Source organism: Danio aesculapii, chromosome 23 (assembly GCF_903798145.1).
Source record: "Danio aesculapii chromosome 23, fDanAes4.1, whole genome shotgun sequence".
Lineage (NCBI taxonomy): Eukaryota > Metazoa > Chordata > Actinopteri > Cypriniformes > Danionidae > Danio > Danio aesculapii.
Window position 1 is genome coordinate 47,263,930 of NC_079457.1, and position 27,384 is coordinate 47,291,313.

Genomic DNA, 27,384 nt, shown 5'->3' on the forward strand with positions numbered 1-27,384 from the left:
TTTCAATTAAAGCTTACAAGGGCCCCATTTGTATTTTTCCTGATTACATGCACAGATGAATTGTAATCACTAACAAAATCATATGGTTGGTTTGATTTCATTTTTACTTTAATGACTAATACAATTGATGTGAGCAGCTTTAGGTGATGGTTTCTGTTTCTGTACCTGGCCTCATGCTGGGAACAAACAGCGCGTCTCGCTCCCTCTGCAGTCGCCTGCTGTAGTCAACATACTCCGCTCGCCTCACTTCCAGGAAATCCTGTGCTGATTGGTCGATGATGAACAAATCCTCCTCATCTCCGACCAATGGGTCATCTTCATCCTTCAATGTACATTTTCAAGCAGTTTAGTATGTTATTCGTTTCAAACTAGATCTGCACAATATTGGATAAAAACTGGCATTGCAATGTTTAATTTTTCCGTGATATGAGTGTAATTTCACAAGGCAAACTCTACTTGGAAAGAATTCATCATTTTAAATTGATTGGGGTGATTGTGTAGGAGAGTGCATCTGCATAAAATGGACAAAATGTAATAAAACATATACAGTGCTCCACATAAATGAGCACAAATCAATATTTTAGCCATTTCCAGTGAATATAGGTCATATATTTTGGTGCATTTGAACAAAACAGATTAATTAAACGAATACATTTGATTAAAAGAGAAATAGAAAGATTTAAATTCATGAAAAAAAAAATACAAACTACAAAATTTCAACTAAATATTATATTTTAAGTAAAATATAAAATATAAAATTTCAGAAATTGTGTTTCAATTTTATTCCTGAAATGTGCTTTTACATATCCTGAACATGTGTTTCGTGCTATGCCTACATGTAAAACACACACTCTCCTACATCCATAATAAACAGGAATATGTTTATCCTGTCTGAGTTCATAAATGAAATGAGAGACATCGGAGAAAAGACATGCAAATCAAATGTTGGAATAGGGCTGAAAAACAAATAAGCACAATAAGTCACCCTGGCTTCAGACTCTTCCTCTCCTTCATTCTGTTTCTCCAGTTCTTCTCCTTCTTCATCCTCCCCTTCTTCTTCTCCTTTTGAGTCTAACCCTTCTTCTTCCCCCTCTGCTTCTCTTCTCCTGGAGCGTCTTTTCTTCCGCCGGCGCTGCCGTTCAGGCTCCGGGTCGAAGTTGAAGGTGAAGAAGTTGTAGGCCTCTTCAGCGGTCGGCAAACCAGCCTCAGCCTGATCAGCAGACAAACACACTTCTGTGTCAGGATCTCAGGAATGCTTCACACAAATAATGAAAATTGCCACATTATTTACTCCCCATCAAGCCATCTTTGGCGTATATGATTTTCTTCTGTCAGAGGAACACAGTCGGAGTAGTTTTACACTTCATCCTGGCTCTTCATGCTGTGTAATAGTATTGGGTTGTGGCCTTTTTTAATCGAACCTTTCAAAAGTTCATCAATCTGGCGTTAAACTAAGCCATATGCTGCCAGATGTTTAACACACGTCTTATAAACGTGGATCTGCGTGATTTTGTAACAGGAATATTTACAATTTATAAATGATACATTAAAATCACTGTCTTCCAGAAGGAACTGAATGGCAAACATCCATCTGCCGCAGAAGAGAAACGACATTCTCACTAGCACATTTAGTGTATCGCAGCGAGCGTTTTCAGCTCATTCGTATGGAAGTGGAGTGTAAATAATGGGATTTAAAGTGGCAGGGAGGAAGTGTTGAGAGCAGCCGAGAGCATCAGAAACGTTGGGCATTTCTGAACTTTATGCAAATGTTCATTTTCATTTTCATTTTTGGGTGAACTACTCGTCTTAAAGGCAATCATCCAAAATGTAGCATTTGAATCTCTTCGTATATAGCGTTCGGTTCCAGCTCGCATTTCAGCCTGCCTGTCAGACATTTCACACTGGATGAAAGATCATCATCTTCAGCTTAACCTCGCGAAGACGGAAATGCTTGAAATTTCTGCCAACCCGACTCTTCACCATAACTTTTCAATCCAGATGGATGGAGCAGCCATTACTGCATCCAAAATGGTAAAAAGCCTTGGAGTTACGATTGATGACCAACTGAACTTCTCTGAGCACATTTCTAGAACTGCTCGATCTTACAGATTCGCACTCTACAACATCAGAAAGGTCCGACCCTTCCTATCTGAACATACAGCTCAACTCATTGTTCAAGCTCTTGTTCTCTCCAAACTGGACTATTGCAACTCTCTACTAGCCGGGCTTCCAGCTAATTCTATCAAACCTCTTCAGCTGCTTCAGAACGCAGCAGCACGAGTGGTCTTTGATGAACCCAAGAGAGCACATGTCACTCCGCTACTCACCCATTTGCACTGGCTGCCAGTTGCTGCCCGCATCAAATTCAAAGCTCTGATGTTTGCTTACAAAGCGACCTCTAGCTTTGCTCCTTCGTATCTGCTCTCACTTCTGCAGATTTATGTGCCCTCCAGAAACTTGCGTTCTGTGAATGAACGTCGCCTCGTTGTTCCATCCCAAAGAGGGAAGAAATCACTTTCCCGAACTCTCACATTCAATCTGCCCAGTTGGTGGAATGAACTCCCTAACTGCATCAGAACAGCAGAGTCACTTGCTGTCTTCAAGAAACGACTAAAAACGCAACTGTTTAGTCTCCACTTTCCTTCCTAATCTGTAACTGCCTCTCTGGCTATACCACTAACTGTGCCCTCTCTCTCTCTCTCTCTCAAAAAAAAAAAAAAATTTTTACTAATGCTTTGCTTCTTAGACTTTACACACCTGAAACTTGTCTATAGCACTTGTTCACTGCTGCTCTTATAGTTGTGTGAATTGCTTCCTTGTCCTCATTTGTAAGTTGCTTTGGATAAAAGCGTCTGCTAAATGACTAAATGTAGATGTAAATGTAAATATAACAAAGACTTTGAATTTTCTGCAGTTTTTAGGGAGCTTCTCACCCGCTTGTCTTTGACCGCACGTCTGGCCGCATCACGAAACTTCAGCCTGGCAGTAAAAGAGGAGTCTTCATCAGCCCGCAGATCTGGATCCATCTAGAGGACGTGAGCAAATCAGACCTCATTTTAAACATTGCAACTTGACAAAGTGCCTCTATTTACATGCATTAAAAATATTTATACATCAGCATACAATATTGTACAAAGGTTTAGGTGCTTACTGTATTAAAAGATGTCTTTTATGCTCACCAAGGCCACTTTCATTTATTCAAAAATGTAGTTGTAAAAGTATTACAATTAAAAGCAACTGATTCCAGTCTGGATGTGCTGTAAATTGTCATTTATTCCAATGACATTTTCCAAAGTCAAAATGAAGTTACATTATCAGCAGTGTCACGTGATATTTTAGAAATCTTTATTATATGATGATCTGATACTCAAGAAACAGGATTATTACTATTACTGTTGTGATGCATTCATATTTTATGCGAAAACAATGCATTCTTTCAGGGTTAGTAGATAAATGAATAGCTCAACATCATTTATTTGAAAATGTTCATTATTAATGTCTTTACAGTGACATTTGATCAATTTATTTAGTTTCTACTTAACATAAGTATTGCTTTTTTTTTCTTAAACATTTTCATAATCCAAACTATTAAACATTTCTAAATAATAAGTTTTTTTAATATAAATATAGACATATACCAGGGTTTCTGCAGGTTTCACCAAGTCAAATTTAGGATTTTAAGACATTTTAAAGACCATTATGAATTAAATTTTAGACTAAATTTTAGGCTAACACTAAGGAGTAATAATAAAATAGTAATAATAATAATAATTTAATAATTCATTTATTCTTTTTTTTGAATGAACCGCCAAATTATCCAGCATGTGTTTTACGCAGCGGATGCCCTTCCAGCTGCAACCCAGTACTGTGAAACACCCATACACTCTCGCATTCACACACATACACTACGGCCAATATAGTTTATTCAATTCTCTATAGCGCATGTGTTTGGACTTGACTAATTACCCTAACATGCCTAATTAACCTAGTTAAGCCTTTAAATGTCACTTTAAGCTGAATACTAGTATCTTGAAAAATATCTAGTCAAATATTATGTGCTATCATCATGGCAAAGATAAAAGAAATCAGTTATTATTAATGAGTTATTAAAACTATTATTATATTATTATTATTATATTACTACTATTATATGATTAGAAATGTGCTGAACAAATCTTTTTTCTGCTAAAAGAGAAATATACAGGGGGGCTAATAATTCTGACTTCAACTGTATTTATAATTTCTGGTGTGTTTCTTACGTCTCTGTCGAATCTAGTGAGGGTGTCTCGGTCTTGTAGACTCTGCAGGCGACTTACAGGCTCAATGCTGCTTTCCTGCTCTAGAAGACTAGCAGCTTTAGACTGAAGAGGCGACACAAGTGAGAAGTGTTTAATAATCTGACATATATTGAGAAGTGCATGCTGTGTTTTGCTCTGCTCTTTCACCTTCGCTGCTCTGAGCTTCTCCGTCATGCGCTGTCTCATAGTCTTCTCTGATTGGCTGGATCCAGGCCGCATCACAGCAAGAGAAGGCACATCTGGATAGATTGTTTGCATGAGCGCCCATGAATTTTAAATAAGGTATTTTAGATGTTAGGATCAGTATGTTAGTCTTAAGGATATCTATAAGCTAGTGTGCTCCAAAACAGTGACACCATTTGCATTTAAAAGATATAAACATCCAAAGCTTGCAATTGGTCTCTTCCACCAAAATGAATTTTTTTGGCGTCTCCTCATATTTCAGTTTCTCATCAAACCTTGTGACCAATCAAATGCTCTTTAGTATCTGACATGCCCCGCCCCCTTCAAGAAGCTTCTCGTTTGCTTTTCATTTGATGCGCTTGAGCTCAACCTCTCTCACCGGCAGAGCTGTGATAACACAAAACACTATTGGCTATTTTTTAAAGGGGAGGAGCTACTCTATGTCCCACCCCATTTTTGTTTCAACTGAGATCACCTCAAACATCGAATAAAAGATGCACATTTCAAGGCACTTCACGAGATTTTTTAGTAGTGCAGTTTATTTGAAGATGTTCCCTTTTTTGTACTAAGATCATTTTTTGGAGTGTTTTTCACATTTATCAATGTATATTTTTGTACATTTTTTCAAAAGTTTCATTTGTTCTAAATCTAATCCATACTGTCAAGGCATTCGGACACAAAAGCAGCACACAAAATCCTCACAACCGAAAAAACAATTAAAAAAATGAGTCTATCATCAAAAGAATAAATAAATAAATAACATTTTCATTGTGATCCGGGCCTAAGAATGGATGGAATTAGATTTAAAGGGCACCTATGATGAAAATCATCTTTTGTAAGCTGTTTGGACAGAAATGTGTGTAGATATAGTGTGTCCACTGTCATATTGGAGTAATATAAACACATAAAGTCTCTTTTTTAAAATTTCCTGATGTTAAAATAAGATCCAGATCCCAGTGATTTTGAGTCCCACCGCGACGTGATGTAGGACTGCGGTTTCCCCGCCCACCAAATTGATTGACAGGAGCCATGCCTCCATAATAACATATATACACATGCCCATAGAACATTTTTTTTGCAAATAAACTGGGATTAAAATATCAGTTCCAACTCTCTGTGATTTATATAAGCTGAATAAAAACATGTTTAAAACAGAGCATGCTTGTAATACAGACAGCTACAGACACATTCTGGAGACACCCAAGGCTTATCTTACATCTTGTAAAAGGGGTAAAATAGGAGCGCTTTAAAACAGATGAAAACGAATGAAGATTTGCATTGATAAATGAGAAAAAAAATGCTCTGAAAATAAAAAAACAATCAATTAAATCGGTAAAAAACATTCTTTGTTGAAGTTTCTTTCTGTTTCGATTTCACTAAACACAGTTTTTGAGTACGCTGATGCCAGTATTTTCGTTTTCACTTTCCAATATTTTCTTCACATTGGCCATTCTGGCACTAACCTCTCCAAAGGGCGGGCTTAACAGCTGTCTACTCTGATTGGCTAGGGTTAAGACACCCTGATAGCAGAATCTGCAATTTGTTGTGGTGATGAATTGTCTGACCTGTGGGCGATTTGTCTGCTGGAGTTTCAGTGCGCTGTCCGTCTGCTCCTCTGATGTCCTGCACTGCTGTCAGCTCCTCATCATCAGGAATACACTCCACCGCACTCTCCTTCAGCAGCTGTCGCAATAGAGAACATCCAGCATGCACACATCACCAACCAAACAAACACGAGAGCAATGCAATCAAACTGACAGTGATTCAAGATCAATCTCTGAGTGGACTGATGTTTTTTATTAACACTTTAAATTACACATCAAAACTAAACATATTGATTTTGTTAACTTCCATCACTAGTTTTGTGGTGAACAATTCATCTGTGCATGTCATTAAGACACACAAAAAATATATATTTGCCGTTTTAATTTTTAATTGAAATCTAAAAATGCACTACCTTTTTGTTTTCAGTTAAATTCTCAGATTAGGTCAGTCTGAGGTATTGGGCGTGGCTAACATACTTAACCACGCCCCTCCAGGTGTCTGTTTTGACAGAAATGGTGAGAAGGAGGAGTCTGTTAGGCTGTAATAACTCTCCCCGAACCCTTTTCTCCATCTTTCCGAATGAAATGCCTACTTTACTACATCCAATCAGCTTGCAGTAGAAAAAACAAGCCACGCCCACTGCTATCTCATTTAACATTCCATTTCTCTAGGAACTGTGCCATAATACAGAAAAAAATGTGGACTTTAACACTCTCAATTAATCTGACTGCATCTAATAATAAATAGCAGCATCCAATAAGTCTCTAGAAATGATCTGTGGACAACACTTACATCACTGCACAGGAAACTATTATTTATTGCAATATTTTTATTTATTATTAAAATGTATGAACTCATGAAGTAACTGAGAAAATATAAAATGTTTTTATTGTGCACACAGTTACTGTGTCAAAAAGCAGAAATAAATGAATCATTAAATGATTATCAGTAATGTACTGTATGTATTGACTACATTATTAAAACTTATTAACTTTTCCGACCCATTAATTAACATAACAACAATAATAATTAATTATATGTTATATAATAATAATATACAATAATTATACAATAATAATTCATTATATATATATATATATAATGATAATAATAAAACCATGTTATATTGGCAATCATATACTGTTTGCTTGTAAAGTGAACATAGTGCAAACCTTCTTCTTTTTCTTCATTCTCTTGGCCATCATTGAGCGTCTGAGTGTCTCACCAGGGTCCTCTTCTCCACCTGCCATCTCCTAATATATGATATTAAAGAACCTTACAATATAAATATACATACTGTACATAAACATGCCTAAAATGTTTTTTAAATATATGTTTATTTAAATATTTTTATATTTCTATACTCTGTGACATTTTTATAGGTTTGTAGTGAAAACATAAAAAATAAGCTCGCATAATCTGTTAGTAATTATGTAATTCAGTAAAATTAATGGGATAGTTCACCCTAAAATGAACATTCTGTCATAATTTAAAAACCCTTTGCTTCTTCCAAACCTGTTTGAACTTCTTTCTTCTGTTGAACACTAAAGGAGATATTGACTTCCATAGCATTTGTTTTATTTCTACTAAGGATGTCAGTGGCTGCCTTTTTCCCAGCGATCTTCAGTAAATCTTCAGTAAAGAAACTCAAACAGGGTAAATTGTGAGAAAATGTTCATTTTAAGGTGAACTATTCTTTTAAGTTTTAATTTAGTAGTTTCCTCTGCATTCAAGCAGTTTTTTTAAGTTAAATGCATAGAAATGAGATCAAGATAGTGTTCAAGACAACAGAAAGAAAAAGTCCAGATGAAAATTATTGAGAGAGCTGGTCACGATTTGCTACATAGTCTATCAAAATACATTTGATTGACATATCATTTATATTTCAAAGCAAATGATTTCAATGAAATCATTTTAAGATACATTTACAAGTGCGTTTTTTTGGTCTTCTTGAGATCTCACAATACATTTACCTTCAGTCATTGTTTTTGTCCAAAACAACTTACAATTGAGGAGACAATCAGCGATTAAACAAGAAGAGGTAATACACAGAACAAGTGCTAATTACACAAAGGGACTGTTAGTGCTAGAGTTAAGCGCTAAGGAGGAGAGTAAGTGAGAAGAATAGGGAGATGAGTGTTTCTACAGGTGGTTTGTCTAGCCTGCTCACTTGTGTGAAGCACACCATAAATGCACAATGTTTGTATTGTTTGGGTTTTTTTAGAGATATGGAGTGATTGTAAGAATGTTTCTAGTGCAAATGTGCAAAAACTGGTGCGAGTGTCAGTTCAAGTGTCAAAGAGCGTGTCTACAGGTGGTTTGTTAAGCCTTCTAACCTCTGTGAGGTGCTATCATGGGATAGCATAGCATCCATTCGATGTGCACTTCAGAATCTCTCCAGAAGTATTAGCTCATCCAGGGTAATTTTCGCATACTGTTCATACTACTTAGCTCACATACTAATTTATAGATACTATATTAGTAGGGAAGTATGCCATTTCCGATGCAGCCTCTGTAGTGCACATCCAAAGGATGCTACGCTATCTCATTATGCCACCCGAGATAATTCATGAAGGGGAGCGAAGCAACGCAACCGACTCGGATAGGTCATGTGAAAATGAGAAGAGGCAGTTGTAGTTCGTTCAAATTACATTCATACTAGTGGTTGTTGAGTAAATTCAAATTCAAATGTAGTACCTACTCGAGTGATTGGCGATTTAGGATGCAGTCAATAAGTTCACTGAATGGCTACCAGCTACATTTAGCTTCATTAGCTGAAAATCAGGACAGAATCCACACCAAAGCAAAGGCTAGCATGAATGTGTTAGTGCACTGCAGGAAGTAGAAAGGGTGAGCAGAAAACCAACCTCCACCGCAGTATGTTCATTCTCCTTAGACGCATCCCAGTCTGACGGAACCAAAGCCTACAGTAGATCAGCAGACGTGCATACAGCAGTTCATGCAGGTGCTTATTTCCACAGCTAATGCTCATATATAACTAACTGCTAATACAACAAACATGTCGAGCAGCTTTGAAATACACATATGGATCAAAGTTAAAGGTCCTGTGAAACAAAAATAACAATTTTTAGATGCTACTTTTCTTCTGATAGTTTTAAAGGTGCTGTATGTGTGTTTTTGACTCTTCTAAAGCATAAAAATACCATAATATGTTTGCAGATATTTAAGAAACATGCTATGTTAACATTCTTGTTTATCAGAAAAACAATGCTGAAGTCAGATATTCTGCTTTGAAAATGTGCATTACACGCTGGAACATCTGTCTTTGTTTTGGTCCCTTTAACCCCCCAAAAGCCAGTTTAGCCAATTATATTTCAGCACATGGTGGTTGCCTTGGTGGAAAACTGTGTATTTCATTTATTCAGTCATGAAGCTTCTCAAAGCATGCATTCACAACTGAAATGCAACATCCGGTGGACGGTAGCATCCTCCAAAGTAGATTATAGATTACACTATGTCCATTTAAAGGAATAGTTCACCCAAAAATGAACATTTCCTCTCCATTTACACACAGTCAAGTGGTTTTAAACTTTTATGGGTTTCTTTCTTCTGTTGAACACAAAAGAAGATATTCCGAAGAATGATAAGAAAAAAAAAATCAGCCAATGACATCCATAGTAGAAATAAAATATATATATATATAATAGCAGTCAATGGCTGTTGATTCTTCAGTATATCTTCCTTGGTGTTTGAAACAAATAGAGGATGAGAAAATGACATTTTCATTTTTAAGTTAACTGTGTCTTTAAATTAGTTTTTTGTAACTATTTAAGCATACAATTTGACCCCAAATTAAATCTTTAACTATACTTTGCCATTATCCTTTAAAACCACCAAGTTAGGTTCGACCCATTTGTCTGGAGAAGTTTAAAAACTGCAATATATGGATATTTAACATAACTTAGACATCCCGAACACTGTTGTTACCTGTTTATCATCTCTGACTCTTCCTAAAGACTCCTGCAGTTCTCTCCTCTTCTTCCTTATTTTCTCTCGTACATCACTGAGGACAACAGGACAACTTAAACTTAAAAACAGCCGTAAAATAGACTCGCTTTAAGTTTATACATTACTCAGGTTAACGTATAGTAAGAAATAAAAACAGATTAAACAGTTACCCGGGCGATGACATTTTGCTCTCGACATTTACTGGCGTCAGAAGTCCTCCTAGAACATCTCAGATCAGGAGTGCAGACCTCGCAGGAGCTCCTGGATAAAGCGGTTCCTTAATAAAACACTTATAATGGAGGAATAAACTGCATAGCCTTCAATAAAGTACATCTCTTACTAACGGCAGACTGTAGTCGCTCGATGCAGGAAATAAACATTATTCTGCGCTAAAGACAAGGGGAAACCTTTAGAGATTTCAGAATTAATCCACAGAAGAAGTAATTAAACGTATTAAATCTGTATTCAGTTTTACCGTCGTGCGGCGTCTCGCTGCCTGGTAACGGGTGTAAATAATCTACAACCGAACCCACAGTCTTTTACGTCCGGTCCGTCCCTTTTATGCCAGCGTTTGTTCTCATTGGCCCACAGCCCCGTCAATCACCCAAATCTGGTGACGTCACTTGGCAGCTCGAGCTCGATCCTGCATGAGGCGAGGGTGAGATGAACCCACAGAATAACAACAAATTTATGTATTATGTACTCATTAAATTATTTATTCAGCTATTTTAAACGTATTTAAACTTCTGCAGGACTGGTCAAACTAAATAGTGATATCTGATTCACGGTATTAAATTTGTACTGTTGTGCAGGTAAGTAAACAGGGCTGGGTAAATTAATAAATAAATGTAATTTTAAAAGTCACAAGGAACAACAATCATTAATATCGCTGCTGGAAAAAACAGCTTAAACCAGCCTAAGCTGGACAGCTGGTTTTAGCTGGTCGACCATCCTGGTTTTAGGTGGGTTTGGGCCAATTTCAGGCTAGTTTTAGCCATTTCCAGCCTGGTCTTAGTTGGTCAGGCTGGGAGATGACCTACTAAAACCAGCTTGATGAGCCTAGCCAGGCTGGGAGCCCAGCCAAAACCAGCCATGCCCAGCGCAAACTAGCCTGGAAATTGGCAAAACCCCTCTAAAACCAGGCTGGTAGACCAGCTAAAACCAGCCAACCAACCTAGACTGGTTTAAGCTGTTTTTTGTTGTTGTTGTTGTTTTTCCAGCAGGGATGAAAATAGTATTACAATAAATGTTAGACATTATTTAAATAAAAAAGATACAAATAAATACAAAATGTATTAAAATGAGTAATAAAAAAAATAGAATTTAATTAAATATGTCATGAAGAATTAAATTAAACAATTAGTAATCAAAAAATAAAGATGGTAAAAGTATAATTAAAATACTGTTTCATATGGTTTTACTCACATTTAAGGTCCAGTTAAGACCATTTTGATTTAATTTTTACTCACTAAAACCCTCATCTGACATCATTCACTGTATTTTTAGAATCACCTTCCTCTGCACAGAAAAACAAAGATGATCTGCAGTAAAGCAGAGCTGATGTGTAAAGGACCTGATGTGGTGAGTATATATTTTCATTTTCTGTGATGTGTGTTATTTGATCCTCTTCAGATGGTTTTAATCATAATTCAGGGTGTTTTCTGCATTCTGAGCTTTGGCTTTCATGTATTTTTCCCAAATGCAAAAACACATTATACTATTACTCATGAGAAGAAAACACAGAAAAACAGTACACTGATATTAATGTAAATATTTTTTGACAAAATCATCTTCCCATAAAGATGGGGAAAATAGCTTTAAAATCAACCATGCAACACATATCAGACTTTTCTTTATCTTGGGAACTGTTTAATAATTATTTTTACAAACGTTTTCTGACAAATCTTTTGTTCAGCTTCGGGTCTCAGAACAGTCCAGATGGCTGAATGGCTGTTTTCTCTGACCGCAGACCAACTCTCCCATGACAAACTGAGTTCACAATACAAGAAGTGACTCATCGACACAATAAAACCAATGGAGTTTCAGATCAAATCGTATTATATACAGTTGAAGTCAGAATTATTAGCCCTCCTGAATTATTAGCCCACCAGTATATTTTTTCCCTAATTTTTGTTTATCAGAAAGATTTTAATAGCTCATTTATAATAACTGATTTCTTTTATCTTTGCCATGATGACAGTAAATAATATTTGACTAGATATTTTTCAAGATACTAGTATTCAGCTTAAAGTGACATTTAAAGGCTTAACTAGGTTAATTAGGCAAGTCATTGTTTAACAGTGGTTTGTTGACCTTAAAATGTTGTTTTTTAATTAAAACTGCTTTTATTCTAGCCGAAATAAAACAAATAAGGCTTTCATTTTCCAGAAGAAATAAAAATGATAGGAAATACTGTGATTCACATTTCACAGATTCATTATTCTGAATTTACAGTAAAAATGTCAAAAACTGTGTCAAAATTCTTTATTTTCATAAATGGTAAAGCATTTTTTTCAGTCTGGTACATATATCTACACTCTATCCACTTAAATAGAATCCATATAGAGCTCCTCCACGGGACTTAATATTTGCCTGCCAATTATTAAACTATTTACTCTGCAACCAGTGTCCTGATAATTACAATAATATGCAATTCTGAGTATGCCTCACACAGGTGAGTGGGCTTGACAAACCACCTGTAGACAACACACTCTTTCTTCTCTCTGATACTTTAACTGACATTTGCACCAGACACTTTCTTACAATCACTCCATATCTCTAAAAAACATTGTGCATTTATGAAGTGTGCCTCACACAGGTGAGTGGGCTTGACAAACCACCTGTGGAAAACTCAATCTTCTCTCTCTCTCTAAAAAATACTCCCCCCTTCTTACTCTAGCACTCAATTCTCTGAGCATTAACAGCTCCTTTGTATAATGAGCACTTGTGTGTATTGCCTCTTTTTGTTGAATCTCTGAATGCCTTCTCAGTCATGAGTCGCTTTGGACTAAAGCATCTGCTAAATCAGTGAACTGATACCGGTTCATGGATCAATTGGCACTGGGCCGCTCAAGAAATCATTAATTATTTCCATTTTATTTATTATCTGATTCTGAATGATCTTTTATTTTTGAAAAATCTTTTATTTTTGAAAATTACCGTATTCTTTCGGTTATATCACTCGAATGCCAATATTTAACCCACAAGCTAGATAATTAGTAAGAAACTAATGTCTTTGGAAAGTTTCTACCAAGAACTCCCAAGGAATGGATCCACAACCCATTTGTCAACAAATCAGGTAAATCCAGCATGTCTGTGCAAGAAGATCAACTGCTGGAGATCACAAATGAGGGCGGCCATCCACATACCGCATCTTTTCTGTGTGGAAGGTAATTTTTCCTACGGAGGTGCGCATATTGGGAGCTACACGCTAACGCCTTCCAGACGCACCAAGATGAAAACATCTTAACTTTCAGAATGCCGCAAGCACATCACAAGTCATGTGACAAGAACTGACAGATTAGCTTCATGCTTTGTATGGAATATGCACATTTCATTATACTTATTATCTCAAAATACAGAACACCCAAACATTGCAGTGCTATTTAATTTTCTCCATATATAAAACTTGTATCAGAGTTGCAGCAATGTTTTGTCAGCTTGTCATCCTCTAAGAAAATGGCTTATGGTCACCTGGCAATCTGTACAACCCTCCACCTGGGCCGCCGTAAAATTGTTGACCGGTCTGCGGTGATATAAAGTTTTGGGACTATTGTGCTAAATGACTAAATGTCAATGTAAAAATTAATGCCACATGAAAAAATACTATAGTATTTTATAGTAAATATTTTTGAATTAATATTAAAGTACTTTAATATGTCTCAGTGATTCTATAGATGCTATGGCAATACAACAAATGACTTAATCTATAGATGTTTTTTACGAATACATATTATTTTACACCAAAGTTTACTGTAATAAAAATTTAAGTATACTACAGTATTTATTACTAGCTGTAGCATTTATTAATAATGTGTTGTAAACTCTATAATATATATAAAGTATAATACACTTTAGCATAGTATGGTTCAAAAACACTGTAGTATTTACAGTGTATTTATAATATTTTGTAGTTTTTTATTCTAATTCAGACTAAAAAAGGTGCAAACATGTAGTCTTTTAATCACTATGAATGAGTGAAAACCGTTTCCCAGTACTGGGTTGCAACTGAAAGGGCATGCGTGGCATTAAACATATGCTACAGTAGTTGGTGGTTCATTCCGCTGTGGTGACCCTTTATAAATCAGGGACTCAGCTGAAGGAAAATGAATGAATGAATGCCACTGCAGATATTCTGACTCTGACTGACTGTTGTCATTTTCCTCTCTCCTCTTGACTCCCGCCATTAGTGTTTATTTTAATGTGATTTATTTGCAGTTTAATGTAATTTGTCACACATCTCTGCAATGTGTATACTGCATATACCAGGGGTCACCAAACTTGTTCCTAAAGGGCCGGTGTCCTGCAGATTTTAGCTCCAACCCTAATCAAACATACCTGAACAAGCTAATCAAGGTCTTACTAGGTATACTTGAAACATCCAGGCAGGTGTCTTGAGGCAAGTTGGAGCTGCAGGGACACCGGCCCTCCAGGACCGAGATTGGTGACCCCTGGCATATACTATCTTGCAATATACTGTGCAGCCCTATACAGAATGCAGGGTTCTTGAGAGATGTACAGTTGTTTTACAATGCAGCTGCTTTGTTATATTGATGATGTATAAAATATCCTAATCCATGGTCAGGGATGGACTGGCCACAGGTAGCACCATTTACTGAAATTAATGTGTCCGCTATCTGTAGTCTTCTGCCAATGTATCCATATAGTTTGTATCTGCATAAATTAAAAATCCAGAGAAGAGACTGTCAGCCCAACCGGGGTCAGCAAACAGGCCATTCTGGTCCTTGTAGAAGATCTCCAGCCACACCTCGTCCTCCGGGTTTAGAAACATCACTGTTGAGCCAGACGCCACGTCATGGTTCCCGGTGTTGGCATCAAAAGTCTTTATCCGGTACTCTCCGTTCTGGACCAACCCAATGGCCAGGTGCTTGTCAGCCAGAGTGATGTCATAAGAAAAGTAGTATATTCCTGGGTAGGCACAGATGAATTTTCCTGTCTCGGGGTTGTAATGGCCACCCTCATTAAAGAGGATTTTGTTGAACTTTATAGGTGCTTTTTCAGTGGGGTAGCTACTGGTGATGCCTACTGAGAAAGCGGATTTGGGGACCAAACTTCCACATTTGCAGATGCCTGGTTCTCCTGAAGGCCCACGTTGGCCTTTGTCCCCCTTCTGTCCGAGATGCCCTAAAGGACCAGGAAGCCCTAAATCTCCAGGATCACCCTCAGGGCCCTCGCTTCCAATGAAACCCCGCTCTCCACGCTCTCCAATTCTTCCTGTCGGGCCAACTCTACCTCTGATCCCTGAAACATTAAAACAGCTCTCTTGAGATAGCAGTTGAATTTGAGCCAAAATTATTTCAAACAACATTATACTTACACTGGCCTAGGCTGAAATTCCTGTCATTAGTAACACAAATCATGCTCAGAATGTCACAATATTTGGGGTCAGGAATTTTACAATGCAGTGACCTTTGCAAATCAATGCATATATTTCACATGCTAAACAAATTCTATCAGTTCATTTTTAACAAGCTTTTCACCCATGAGTGATTTATCACTGTGTAATTACCTGTCATTCAAGAGCTACCCTTAGCTCATGATTTAACAAAAGCTTGTTTGGCATGCTGTCCCGGGAGAGAGCCCTGAGCTCAAGAGATACTCGAGTCCAGGGCTCCATCCCTTTGCAGGCCGAGGGGAGATTGAGTTTAGGATTATTTCAAAACTCCCCTGCAGCTGAGGCTAAGGTGAACTTCCAGAGTAGCCAGAGCCATTGGAATTCTTGCTGTGAGGCAACAGTGCTAGTCACTTGGCCGCCGTGCCGCCCATTCTGGATAAAGGTGGAAGAAGGGGAGGAGGGCGATTTCTTCCAGACGAAGATAGTTGTAGAAAGAAAATGAGGATATATAGGAACTTAGGATTCTTTGATTGGAGGATTGTGATTAGCTAATATGTGCTAGCTGGTTCAATCATGAGCACGTGCTCCTCTCGAAATTAGTTTAATGTTAAACTTCACTTATGTATCTGAGAATTACTGAAGCAAAAATCTAATGAATGATCTAAACCATGTTCCATTTATACTTCTGGGTTGACTGAATGTGTATGGTCCGGCGCAGCCTTACCACAGTTGCATACCCTTCACCGAACCTGACGGACACCTCTCAAAAAGTTTAACTACACATTGCGATGATGTGTAATGCAAGCTCTGTGATTGGCCAGCTTGGTAGCTAAGATAAGTGTGGGTAGCTCTGAGAGTCACGGGAGAGCAGCGAGCCTGTTTTAGTGAGTGTTTAACAAGAGTTGAGTCCTGTGGAGGAGCTCTACATGGATTCTTTTGTTTTGTGTTTACTTTATGATTACAGTTGTTGCATGTCTGCTGGTTGTAAACAAAGCATAAAGAAATCAGACACAGAGGAACCTAGAATCCCCACTGTCAGCTAGTGTTTCAGAAGTGTAAATGCATGGCTATGCGCAAGATGTGCCGTGGGTTTTGACGATTACTCGATGCAGAAATAAAATGGAGCCTTTAGTGTTACAGGATTTACTATGCTAAATAATACTGACATTGTCATCTCTTCATAGTAAGAAATCTCTTGTTCTGGGGAGCATCAGGAACATGGTTGAGAACCATTGTTCTAGAAGAAGTAGTTAAGCTTCTGGATACCTGCTGATCTTGCAGACTCCCCTAACCCTAATTGAGCTCTAATAAAAGTCAGCATGAACCGGAAGCCGTGACAGTTTTTTCGTATTGTGACGCAGTTCCTAGAGAAATAGAATATTAAATGAGAAAGCAGTGGGCGTGGCTTGTTTTGTTCTACTACGAGCTGATTGGATGTTGTAAAGAAGGCATTTCATTTCGAAAATAGCTGCAAAAGGGTTTGGGTAGAATCATTACAACCTTTATATTGTATAGATAGCTCCTCTACCTGGATCTCCTTTTACTCCCTTTTCCCCCTTCCGTCCATCCCTTCCGTCTCTTCCCGGGATTCCAGTATGGCCGTCCTCCCCACGAGCTCCAGGGTGGCCGGGCTTTCCTGGTGCCCCTGGCAAACCTGGGATGCTGCAGATGAACTGAGGATGGGCTCCTTTGGACCTGACCTCCAGCACCTGACCCATAATGCACTGAGAGAGACAGATCACACCTACAACTGTCCACATTGTCAGACCTAAGCAAAAAAGAAAAAACCAGATAACAGCACATTGGAAAGGAAAAAAAACATGTTCTGTGTGAACCGCCCCTAAAGCTGCTCTGCTGGATTAAGATCTGAAAACTGGAGGATATTTGATTTTAGTGAACTCACTGTCATGGCCAAAAAACAGTTTCAGATGATTTAAACTTTGTGATTAGGTGTGTAAATCTGTTAGAAGTAGGCATCACAAGATACACCACGTCCATCCATCCATTTATAACTACAGTGAAAGTCTAAACAAACCTCAGTTGGAACAAAGTCTGGTGAGAAAATGTGTCTATCCTACTCCATTACACCAGCAGCCTGAACCATTGATTCAAAGCAGGATGCATTCAAGCTTTCATGTTGATTTTATTATTGAATTGAGGCTCATCATACCAGGTGACCTTTTTTCCAGCCCTCTGTTGTCCGATTTTATTGAGCTTGTATGAATTATAGCCTTAGTTTGCTTCTTCTTCTGCGATGGGTTTGATGTGTTGCATGTTCAGATATGCTCTTCTGCAAACCTCAAATGTACAGCCATGCCATGTTCAAGGTCAGTTATTTTAAATCACCGTTCTTTGCCATTTACTTTAAACACATACACTCACCGGCCACTTGATTAGGTACACCTTACTAGTACCGGGTTGGACCCTCTTTTGCCTGCAGAAATTCCTTAATCCTTCATGGCATAGATTCAACAAGGTACTGGAATATTCCTCAGAGATTTTGCTCCACATTGACTTGATAGCAATACGCAGTTGCTGCAGATTTTTCGGCTGTACATCCATGATGCCAATGTCCTGTTCCACATCCCAAATGTGCTCTATTGGATTGAGATATGGTGACTGTGGAGGCCCTTTGAGTACAGTGAACTCATTGTCATGTTTAAGAAACCAGTCTGAGATGATTCACGCTTTATGATACGACGCGTTATCCTGCTGGAAGTAGTCATCAGAAGATGGGTACACTGTGGTCATAGAGGGATAGACATGGTCAGCAACAATTTTCAGGTAGGCTGTGGCGTTGACACAATGCTCAATTGGTACTAATGGACCCAAAGTGTGCCAAGAAAATATCCCCCACACCATTACACCACCACCACCAGCCTGAACCGTTGTTACAAGGCAAGATGGATCCATGCTTTCATGTTGTTGACGCCAAATTCTTGCTGACCATCCGAATGTCGCAGCAGAAATGAAGACTCATCAGACCAGGCAACGTTTCTCCAATCTTCTATTGTCCAGTTTTGGTGAGCCTGTGTGAATTGTAGCCTCAGTTTCCTGTTCTCGGCTGACAGGAGTGGCACCCGGTGTGGTCTTCTGCTGCTGTAGCCTATCCGCCTCAAGGTTGGACGTGTTGTGTGTTCAGAGATGCTCTTCTGCAGAACTCGGTTGTAACGAGTGGTTATTTGAGTTACTGTTGCCTTTCTATAAGCTGGAACCAGTCTAGCCATTTTCCTCTGACCTCTGGCATCAACAAGGCATTTGCGCTCACAGAACTGCCGCTCACTGGATATTTCCTTTTTGTCAGACCATTCTCTGTAAACCCTAGAGATGGTTGTGCGTGAAAATCCTAGTAGATCGGCCGTTTCTGAAATACTCAGACCAGCCCGTCTGGCACCAACAACCATGCTATGTTTAAAGTCACTTAAATCCCCTTTCCTCCCCATTCTGATGCTCGCTTTGAACTGCAGCTGAAAATCTTGGCCATGTCTACATGCCTAAATGCATTGAGTTGCTGCCATGTGATTGGCTGATTAGAAATTTGCATTAACGAGCAGTTGGATAAGTGTACCTAATAAAGTGTGTGTACAGCAAAGTGTCTGGAACCTTTACAATTAGCTTTTTATTAGACCACACCAGGAAAAGAAGATGTTATAAAATATTGTCATAAAACCATCTGCTAAAATACATTTCAGATCCACAGAGTAAACTTATCCAAATTATATTTGCATACTAGGTAAGAGAGATGAAAACAAAAACACAGAGACTCCTAAAAAGGAAGAACGGCAAGTTCCCTCTTTAAGATGACAAAAAAGGAGATGGAAAAGCTGTATGTAAAACAAGACTGCACAGCCCCTCAGCACGTGTTTTCAATGGGAAAACATCTACATGAACAATCTATTATCATTACACATTTCACTTCATCCCTGCCAAGTATTCCAATAAGATCACATAATCCTGTCCTAACAAATTCCGATGTGCACAGACATGTGATTACCCAAACCATGCGTTCATATATACACACAAACTCTTGCAGGGCTGTTGTGATAGAACAGCTCAGATGTCTGGCATGCAGCAGTGATGTTAGACCTTTCTGAATGATGACATGGTTAAGGTCCAGTTCATTCCAGAGCTACAACATCACAGAGCTACTAGACTGTGTCAGTGAGCAACATGAGAATACAACAAGGTTAAATCCTGATTATAGTACCAAATTATTTGTTGTATCATTATAGACCGTTAAAATGGCAAAGGTCATCATTAGCCCCTTTCACACAGTGATACCGGTAAATATCTGGAAAATTTACAGCACGAGTTTACCGGTAAATTTGAAAAAAGCGCTGTTCACACAGGTGAGGACGTTACGGAATTTTTCAGGAAAAGACGATTCACACATCCATTCCAAAATACCGGTAAATTCTGACATCAACTAGAAATGACCTCTAAGCGGCTGGGCCTGTACTTGTAAACATTTGACTACATTACAAACTCTGTGGATGGATCAGTATTTTGAACAACTTTGATGAAAACATATAGAGCAACACTTTCGCATGTCGATATGTAGATGATATGTGTGTGTGCTTGCGCTCACCCGGCTGCTTTACGGGCATACGTGACGCATCAAGCAACTGAAGGAAGCAGAGCTTGAAGGTTAACAAACAACGGCTTATCATAAGCATCTTATTGATAATTATTTACACTGTTGGCATTAAGATGAACATATAAACGTTATCTGACTAACTTTAGCAGTTAAATGTGTCTGGGAAAATATTCAAAGGCTTTTATTTCCATAAACCGCACGGACGTGAATGCGTCTGAGTGTTCTGATTGGCTAAATCAGATGTCTTACGTCAGCATGTTCTAGACATGCATGCATTCTTTCTGGCAATCTTCCTTCTGCGTTCACACAGCGCAGCATTCTGGCAAATTACCAGTAATGTTACAACTTCTCTTTACGGAAAATAGCCGGAACGAATTTACAGGTATTTCCAAAAAGGGCCTGTTCACACATACAGACCTTTCCGAAAAATTGCCGGTAATTTTCCGGAAAGGTCTGTATGTATGAAAGGGGCTATTACTGGTGTTGGAGTTACTGGTGTTGGAGCTCCAACCCTAATCAAACACACCAAATCAAGCTAATAAAGAACTTACTAACTATACTTGAAACGTCCAGGCAGGTGTGTTGAGGTAAGTTGGAGCTAAACTCTGCAGGGACACCAACTCTTAGGACTGAGATAAGTGACCCCTGATTTATACTAATCTACATGTTGTTCTTAGCGTTGTGGACTTGTTATGTTTGATGCCAGCATATCAATATAAAGGTATTTATAATTTAGAACTGATCAAAGAATGAAAAAATGCTGGGAGTTTATTATATGGGGCATTGAATCATTAGATTAGGGGTGTCAAACAAAAGAAGTTCCACAGACTTGTAGAGTTTGGTTTCAAACATGCTTCAACACACTTACCTGCACGCTAAACAGGCCTGAAGGGCTCAATTAGTTTGATCAGGTATGCTTAATTAAGGTTCAAGCTAAACTGTGCAGAGCTTTGACCTTACACTATGGGTGCTTTCATGCTTGGTTCAATAGCCTGGACCATATCCAAGTCCGATTGTCCCCTCTTGCCGCCTTCTCGGTTGGTTTGTGTTCACACTTTCTTTTTTTATTCTGAACCCTGGTACACTAGGTGACGGCCACAAAAGCAAATGGAAAGACGAATGCACGTCGCGGTCTTTCTGCTTTTACTGAATCTTTTGGTTTTGAACAAACAGAAAGCGACTCGTCCATCTGCTGCAAAAATATTATAAACGTTCAGAACATCACGCGATGTCTGCATGAGCTGTTTTTGGTGGAGACAAGCAGACATTATCACTGTGATTACCCTGGCTCAGTCCCGCTTGTCACCAAGGTACAGTACATGATACACAGAAACACACACACACAAATGAACGTTATGAAAATGATAGTTTGTTGTAATGTTGGCGGTTCTCTGTAAGATTGCATATATACCTGAAGTGAACCGGACCAGAGTTCCCGCAAACCGTACTGCAGACCACCTCTTTCAGGCGGACTTGGGTCCAGTTCAAAGATGCGCACCCGAGATCAGAAGACACGTTCATGCTAGCTAAACGTATTAATGTCAAACGAACCCGGGTGCGGACCAAAAGTGCTAGTGTGAAAGCAAAATCATTCAAAATCATTTAATTCAGGAGTTCAGGTATATTAAAGGTGTATTAAAAGAATGTATCGCTCTCGGGTGAATTCAGGTGTGGTATTGTAATAGTTTGCCACTTTTGCAGTAAGTGCATTTGTGAAATTTGCTCAACTAAATTTATGAAAGTCAATTGTTAGTGGTGTTATAAAAAAAATTGGGAAAACACTGAAACTCAGCCACAAAGTGGTGCGGCACGTAATATCACAAAGCGTGGTAAGTGGGGTCATGCTGAGGTACACAGAATGCAGAATAAACACATCTCCAGACAATAAAGACCTCCAGACATCATGTGGACTTCAGGTGAGCTCAAGAACACCTGCAGAGTGCTTCAGGAATGGTTTCCACAGCCGAGCAGCTGTGTTCAAGCATTATAACATTGAGCGCAATGGAAAGCGTGGGATGCTGTGGATTAAAGCCGACAGCCACTCATGAGAAGTGGAGACGTAGTCTCTGGAGTGACCAGACACACTTCAATCTGATGAATGAGTCTGGGTTGGTGGTGGCCAGAAGAACAGTACTTGCCTGACTAGAGTTTGGTGAAAGGGGATTTTGGTCTGGGGCTGTTTTTCAGTGGTTGGGCTTAAATCTTTTAGTTTCAGTGAAAGAAACTCTTAAAGCTTCAGCAAACCCAGAGATTTTAATTTGGGAGAATTTCATGCCCTCATCTTATTCGGGATCAGTTTGGGGATGGAGTTTGCTGTTTAACATGACTGCACACCAGTGCACAAAGCAAGCTCTGTTAAGACATATATGAAGAATTTGGAGTGAAGGAACTGGACTGGCCTGCACAGAGTCCTGACCTCAACCCAGCTGAACACCTTGGGATAAATTAGAGCTGAGACTGATTGCCAGACCTTCTCTAAAATCAGGGCCTGAGCTCACAAATGCTCTTTCTAGAAGAAGGGTAATAAATGCCTACTCCTTAGCATACTCCTAAGGGCTGATTTATACTTCTGCATCGAGAGCACACGTATGGTCCGGCGCAGTCTGCGCACAGTTACATACCCTTCGCCATGGCTGATGCCGACACTGACATGTACCTCTCAAAAAATTTAACTACACGTCGCAATGACACGTAGCGCAAGGTCTGTGATTGGCCGGCTTGGTAGCTGTGATGAGTGTGGGTGGCACGAGGAGCCTTGGGAGAGCAGAGAATCAGGAAATTATTTCATTAATCAAGTTTGGAAATGTGTAAAAGACATCTGGTAATGCAAAGAGGAGCAAATGAGCACATGTTGTGGTGATTCTGGCCAAGAGGGAGTTGGACCGCATCCATGGTTCGCTTGAATATGGAGGCTGGATTTCTTGCTGATGGAAATGTTTTGGTTACACTTGAGCTGCATTGCTCTTGTGGGAGATACAAAGACAAGGCTCTAGCAATAAAAAGAGCACAAATCATTTCTCTGTGTTCCGATAAGAGTCACAGAAGTCTGTCCTTCATATCTGATGAGTCAAGCACAGCTGTGACTGCAGCAAATACATTTATGCGCTCATATATCCGGTGTAGGTTGGAGAATGCAGTACAACATCTGTGATGTTCAGAAGTGTGAAATCAGAGTACCAAACATCCTCCCTGGAGAGACAAACACTGTTACTGGGACAACAGACTGAACACAAAAGTTGATGTCTGTTAAGGGAACAGCTCATTCGAAACAAAGCCAGTCCTCTGTTGATTTGCCCTACCCTGTCAGATTTTCCTATGTAGATTGTTCTGTGGAGAGGTGTGATATAAGTTAAAAATAAAGTACACGCAGGAGCTTGATTTGCAGAATAAAGCCAGACAGTAAACAGACCACTGTTGTATAACCCTGAAGGGTGTTATTCTGCAAAAACAACTATCCTGGATGTACGTTATCCTGCTTAATACATGGCTACTTACCACAAAACATAAAAAATAACACACAAAACATTGTTCTGAGCTGTAATAGTAACTAATTATTTTATTATGATGGAGAGCTGATGGAGTATACACTAACCTGAACATTTTTTATTCACAAGATGGCACCAAACAGTCAAAATCTGCTAAAAATTGCAGCATGACAGACAATCAGATGTCAATGTTATGTATATGTAAATGAAAGCATTTAATGACGATCAAGCTGAATCAAAGTTCCCGGATGAGTCTGTGTTATTTAGTAATTGTCATATGGGAATAACATACCTTGGAATGTCACAACTAACGAATCAGAACAAGATATTCATGACAGCAATATAATAAAACTCTAATATCACCCTAATCCATTCCAGTCCCCAACTCCAACATCAGAACCATTCAACCAGAACCATTCATACAGTGTTGGCAGCATAATCTGATGTGTAAGATCAGGACAGCTGTATCATTTACTTTTCTGTCTAGTTTGATGTTAATATTGACTTTATCACAGAATGAGTTTAGGCAAGACACTTTAAGAAAAAAGAATCAACATTAGTTGATTGATTATATTAAGAATTGCTGGTTAGTTTTTTAAATATGCATATAATTCTGGCACAAAAAAACTGGACACTGGATAAAGTCAGGTTTCTTTGTTTATGTATTACAGTCAACCTTTTTTTATCACATTATATTTACTGTATTTATTTAGAATTCAGAAAATACTGCAAACAGCCAAAAATACATACATTTGTGGAATAAATTGTAATCAGGCAAATTTTGGATGAACAAATCCCTCTGTAAAACCCTATACAATGAATAATATGATAACAGATATGAATAAAGCTGAACGAAGTGTAAAAATATGGGTTGTAATTTAAATCTAAAGCAATTAAATAAACACAAAAAAATGCCCCCTGAATTATTCGCCCCCCTGTTTATTTTTCCCCCAATTTCTGTTTAACGGAGAGATTTTTTCAACACATTTCTAAACATAATAGTTTTAATAACTCATCTCTAATAACTGATTTATTTTCTCTTTGTCATGATGACAGCACATAATATTTGACTACATATTTTTAAAGACTCTTCTATACAGCTTAAAGTGACATTTAAACAAAGCAGGTTAGGGTAATTAGGCAAGTTATTGTATAACGATGGTTTGTTCTGTAGACTATCGAAAACAAATTAGCTTAAAGGGGCTAATAATTTTGTCCTTAAAATAGATTTTAAAAAATTAAAAACTGCTTTTATTCTAGCCTAAATAAAACAAATAAGACTTTCTCCAGAAGAAAAAATATTATCAGACATACTATGAAAATTTCCTTGCTCTGTTAAACATCATTTGGGAAATATTTAAAAAAGAAAAAAATTAAAAGGGGGCTAATAATTCTGACTTCAACTGTACATATATATATAATTTATGTATAATGAAATTTCATAATTGTCCTGTCCTAGGTTTTGAAGGAAGGTAGTTGCTCTTATTTCATTCAACAAAAGTCTGCAATTCTCTAATAAATACAGAACATGTCAGACCCTGCAGACCAAAATCTCGGGTTTTAAAAGGGAAAAAAAAGCCTTATAAGGATTTGGAAGAACATGAGGTTTATTACAAAATCTATTTCTTTAGATTTCAACACATAACAAACAAGAAGAGCAAATGAACTCATTTGGGTTTGGTCACACCAGAAAGCAAATCAATCAAAAATACATCTTTTAAGGATTAAAAAAGTGCTTAAGGTCTAGTGCACATCTTACATCAGATTGTTGATTTATTCCTCTGAAGAACAAGAATGGTCACTTACCAGTTTTTGTTGCAGGATAGTTTTGTCTTTGTTTATCGTTTTAGTGTTTCTCTTAGTTTAAGCCGTGTCCTATTTCCTGGCCTTCGGAAATCTTCTTTTCTTTCTTCCTTTCTGTACATCCATGTATGTGGTGAATGTTTGCATCTCTTCCTCTCTGAGACTGGTCTTCAGTTCTCCTCATGTTTGTGAATGTGTCTGAATGACGGCATCTCTGCAAGATCTCTGAGCAGATTTCCTCATTTACTGACTGACTGAGAGAGTTTCTCCACCCACTGCTGACACACACTCCTCTCCTTCAACACATTTTACACAGCAATCACAGATTACACAATATACAAATGCTAAAAACTGCTGAGAAAATCTGCGTAACACTCATAATGTTCAAAATATGTGTATTTTCACATTTAGGGTGCATTCGGACAAATATAGATGTGACTTTTTGAGCTAAATTATGTTATAAACCATATTTTATCTGACCAGTAACAATATGAGAGGAAGAAACATAACATTTACATACACAAAAACATATTAATGGGGACCTATTATGCACAAATCACAGTTGTGTGGCAGCAGTGTGCGAGTATAACCAGCTTCTAATAGTAAAAAGTCATTTTTTATAACCACACTTAAAAACAGTCTGCAGAAACACTTTGATTGACATTCTCCCTTTGTATGTGTCATTAGAGGGGGAAAGCCCCGCCCACTAGTGGTGGAAAGAGGACTGAAAAAGCATACTTAAGTAAAAGTACCATTACTTGCCTAAAATGTAGTGGGAGTAGAGTAAAAGTGTAAAAGTACCTGTTGTAAATATTACTCAAAGTATGAGTAAAAGTAGCCCTTTTAAAAGTACTCAAGAGTAGTCAGTGTTACTATGCTGTTAAAAGCTGATGCATTTACATGTAATTTGCATTCTGTAGTGCATTTAGTTATTGTCCAGCAGGCAGACAATGTCATAAGACGTTAATAATAGGTTAGATTTAGGTTGTGATGTCAGGTGACCAAAATTCAATAGGTGCGTTCGACATGAAGCACAGCTGCAGCCGGTGATCAACGAGATTAGCCGAGCGCAGGCGGGGGCGGAGTTGAAAACGGAGTCGTCAAGCAGGACTCTTAGGGGCTCAAAGTTGGGCAGTCATGATGACCGATCACATGGCGTCATTATCATTTTTTTATTTTTTTTTTTATTTAGAACAACAAAAGATTTACAAATAAAGCAGAATACAGTCTCTACAAACTGTTTTTAAACAAAAGAGGGATTATGAATTAAATATATTACAAATGCATGAGAGAAATAAGGGGAAACGAGAGGGTAATATAAACATAAAAACGAACAAGCAAATACAAAGCAATAAGCACATATTCTTGGAGTTTAAACATCACTCTAGGCTAATAAGTCTTGTTTGAATATGCTAAAAAGGGTTTACATTTATTTACATTTATAGATATAAAACTTACCAATATATATTAGTGTAAACCCCAAAACAAAGTGTTTTGATGAAGTCTTAAAGAATGATTAAGATTATTTTACATAATGAACGCATTTGCAAAAAAGCACTTTAATCCAAAAAGATTTAACAAAAGGACCTTCCTAAAATAAGTGAGCTGCACTTTAAGTAGAAGTTTCCCAGACAGAACAGGTATAAACGGCTAGACAGGAAATAATACATATATATATATATATATTATAATCCTAAAAATCATTTTATAATTTTTTAATAAAATAATTCTTTAACTTAATTTGTTAAGAAACCTTTAGGGTGGCAGGATCAATGATGACCATTATTTTTTACCAGTCTGTAAGACTTATTTGAGTTAATATTTAGATTATTTAATAAAATATATCATTTAAATCCTTCATGGAGCTGAATGCAGTAAATAGTCTGCATAAAAAGGTAGAAAATAAACCTGTGCAAACAAGCTAGCCTT

General features: G+C 37.9%; 2 protein-coding genes across 3 annotated transcripts in view; both read right to left on the bottom strand.

Annotated features, from left to right (window-relative positions):
• cc2d2a (coiled-coil and C2 domain containing 2A) overlaps positions 1–10,536 on the bottom strand; it is a 57,402-nt gene extending 46,866 nt beyond the window's left edge. Inside the window, exons 1-12 of one of the 2 annotated variants that reach the window (XM_056449699.1) lie at positions 10,471–10,536; positions 10,336–10,379; positions 10,166–10,256; positions 9,975–10,050; positions 8,894–8,950; positions 7,199–7,279; positions 6,047–6,164; positions 4,446–4,537; positions 4,260–4,361; positions 2,934–3,026; positions 986–1,210; positions 166–322 (exon numbers count right to left, since the gene is read on the bottom strand). In XM_056449699.1, the coding sequence (XP_056305674.1) occupies positions 166–322; positions 986–1,210; positions 2,934–3,026; positions 4,260–4,361; positions 4,446–4,537; positions 6,047–6,164; positions 7,199–7,279; positions 8,894–8,950; positions 9,975–10,050; positions 10,166–10,179 (1,015 nt within the window). In that variant the 5' untranslated portion in view covers positions 10,180–10,256; positions 10,336–10,379; positions 10,471–10,536. Of the gene's footprint in view, positions 1–165; positions 323–985; positions 1,211–2,933; positions 3,027–4,259; positions 4,362–4,445; positions 4,538–6,046; positions 6,165–7,198; positions 7,280–8,893; positions 8,951–9,974; positions 10,051–10,165 lie in introns of both variants that reach the window. The other variant, XM_056449700.1, reaches the window with a different exon arrangement.
• A 1,975-nt stretch (positions 10,537–12,511) lies between these two features.
• Positions 12,512–25,659, bottom strand: LOC130217149 (complement C1q tumor necrosis factor-related protein 7). Its single transcript, XM_056449190.1, has 3 exons — positions 25,459–25,659; positions 17,099–17,338; positions 12,512–15,476 (listed from the first exon to the last, which is right to left on the bottom strand). Exons 2-3 carry the CDS (start codon positions 17,328–17,330, stop codon positions 14,848–14,850), a joined length of 861 nt encoding a protein of 286 aa, XP_056305165.1. The 5' UTR covers positions 17,331–17,338; positions 25,459–25,659; the 3' UTR covers positions 12,512–14,847.
• Between the last annotated feature and the right edge of the window lie 1,725 nt (positions 25,660–27,384).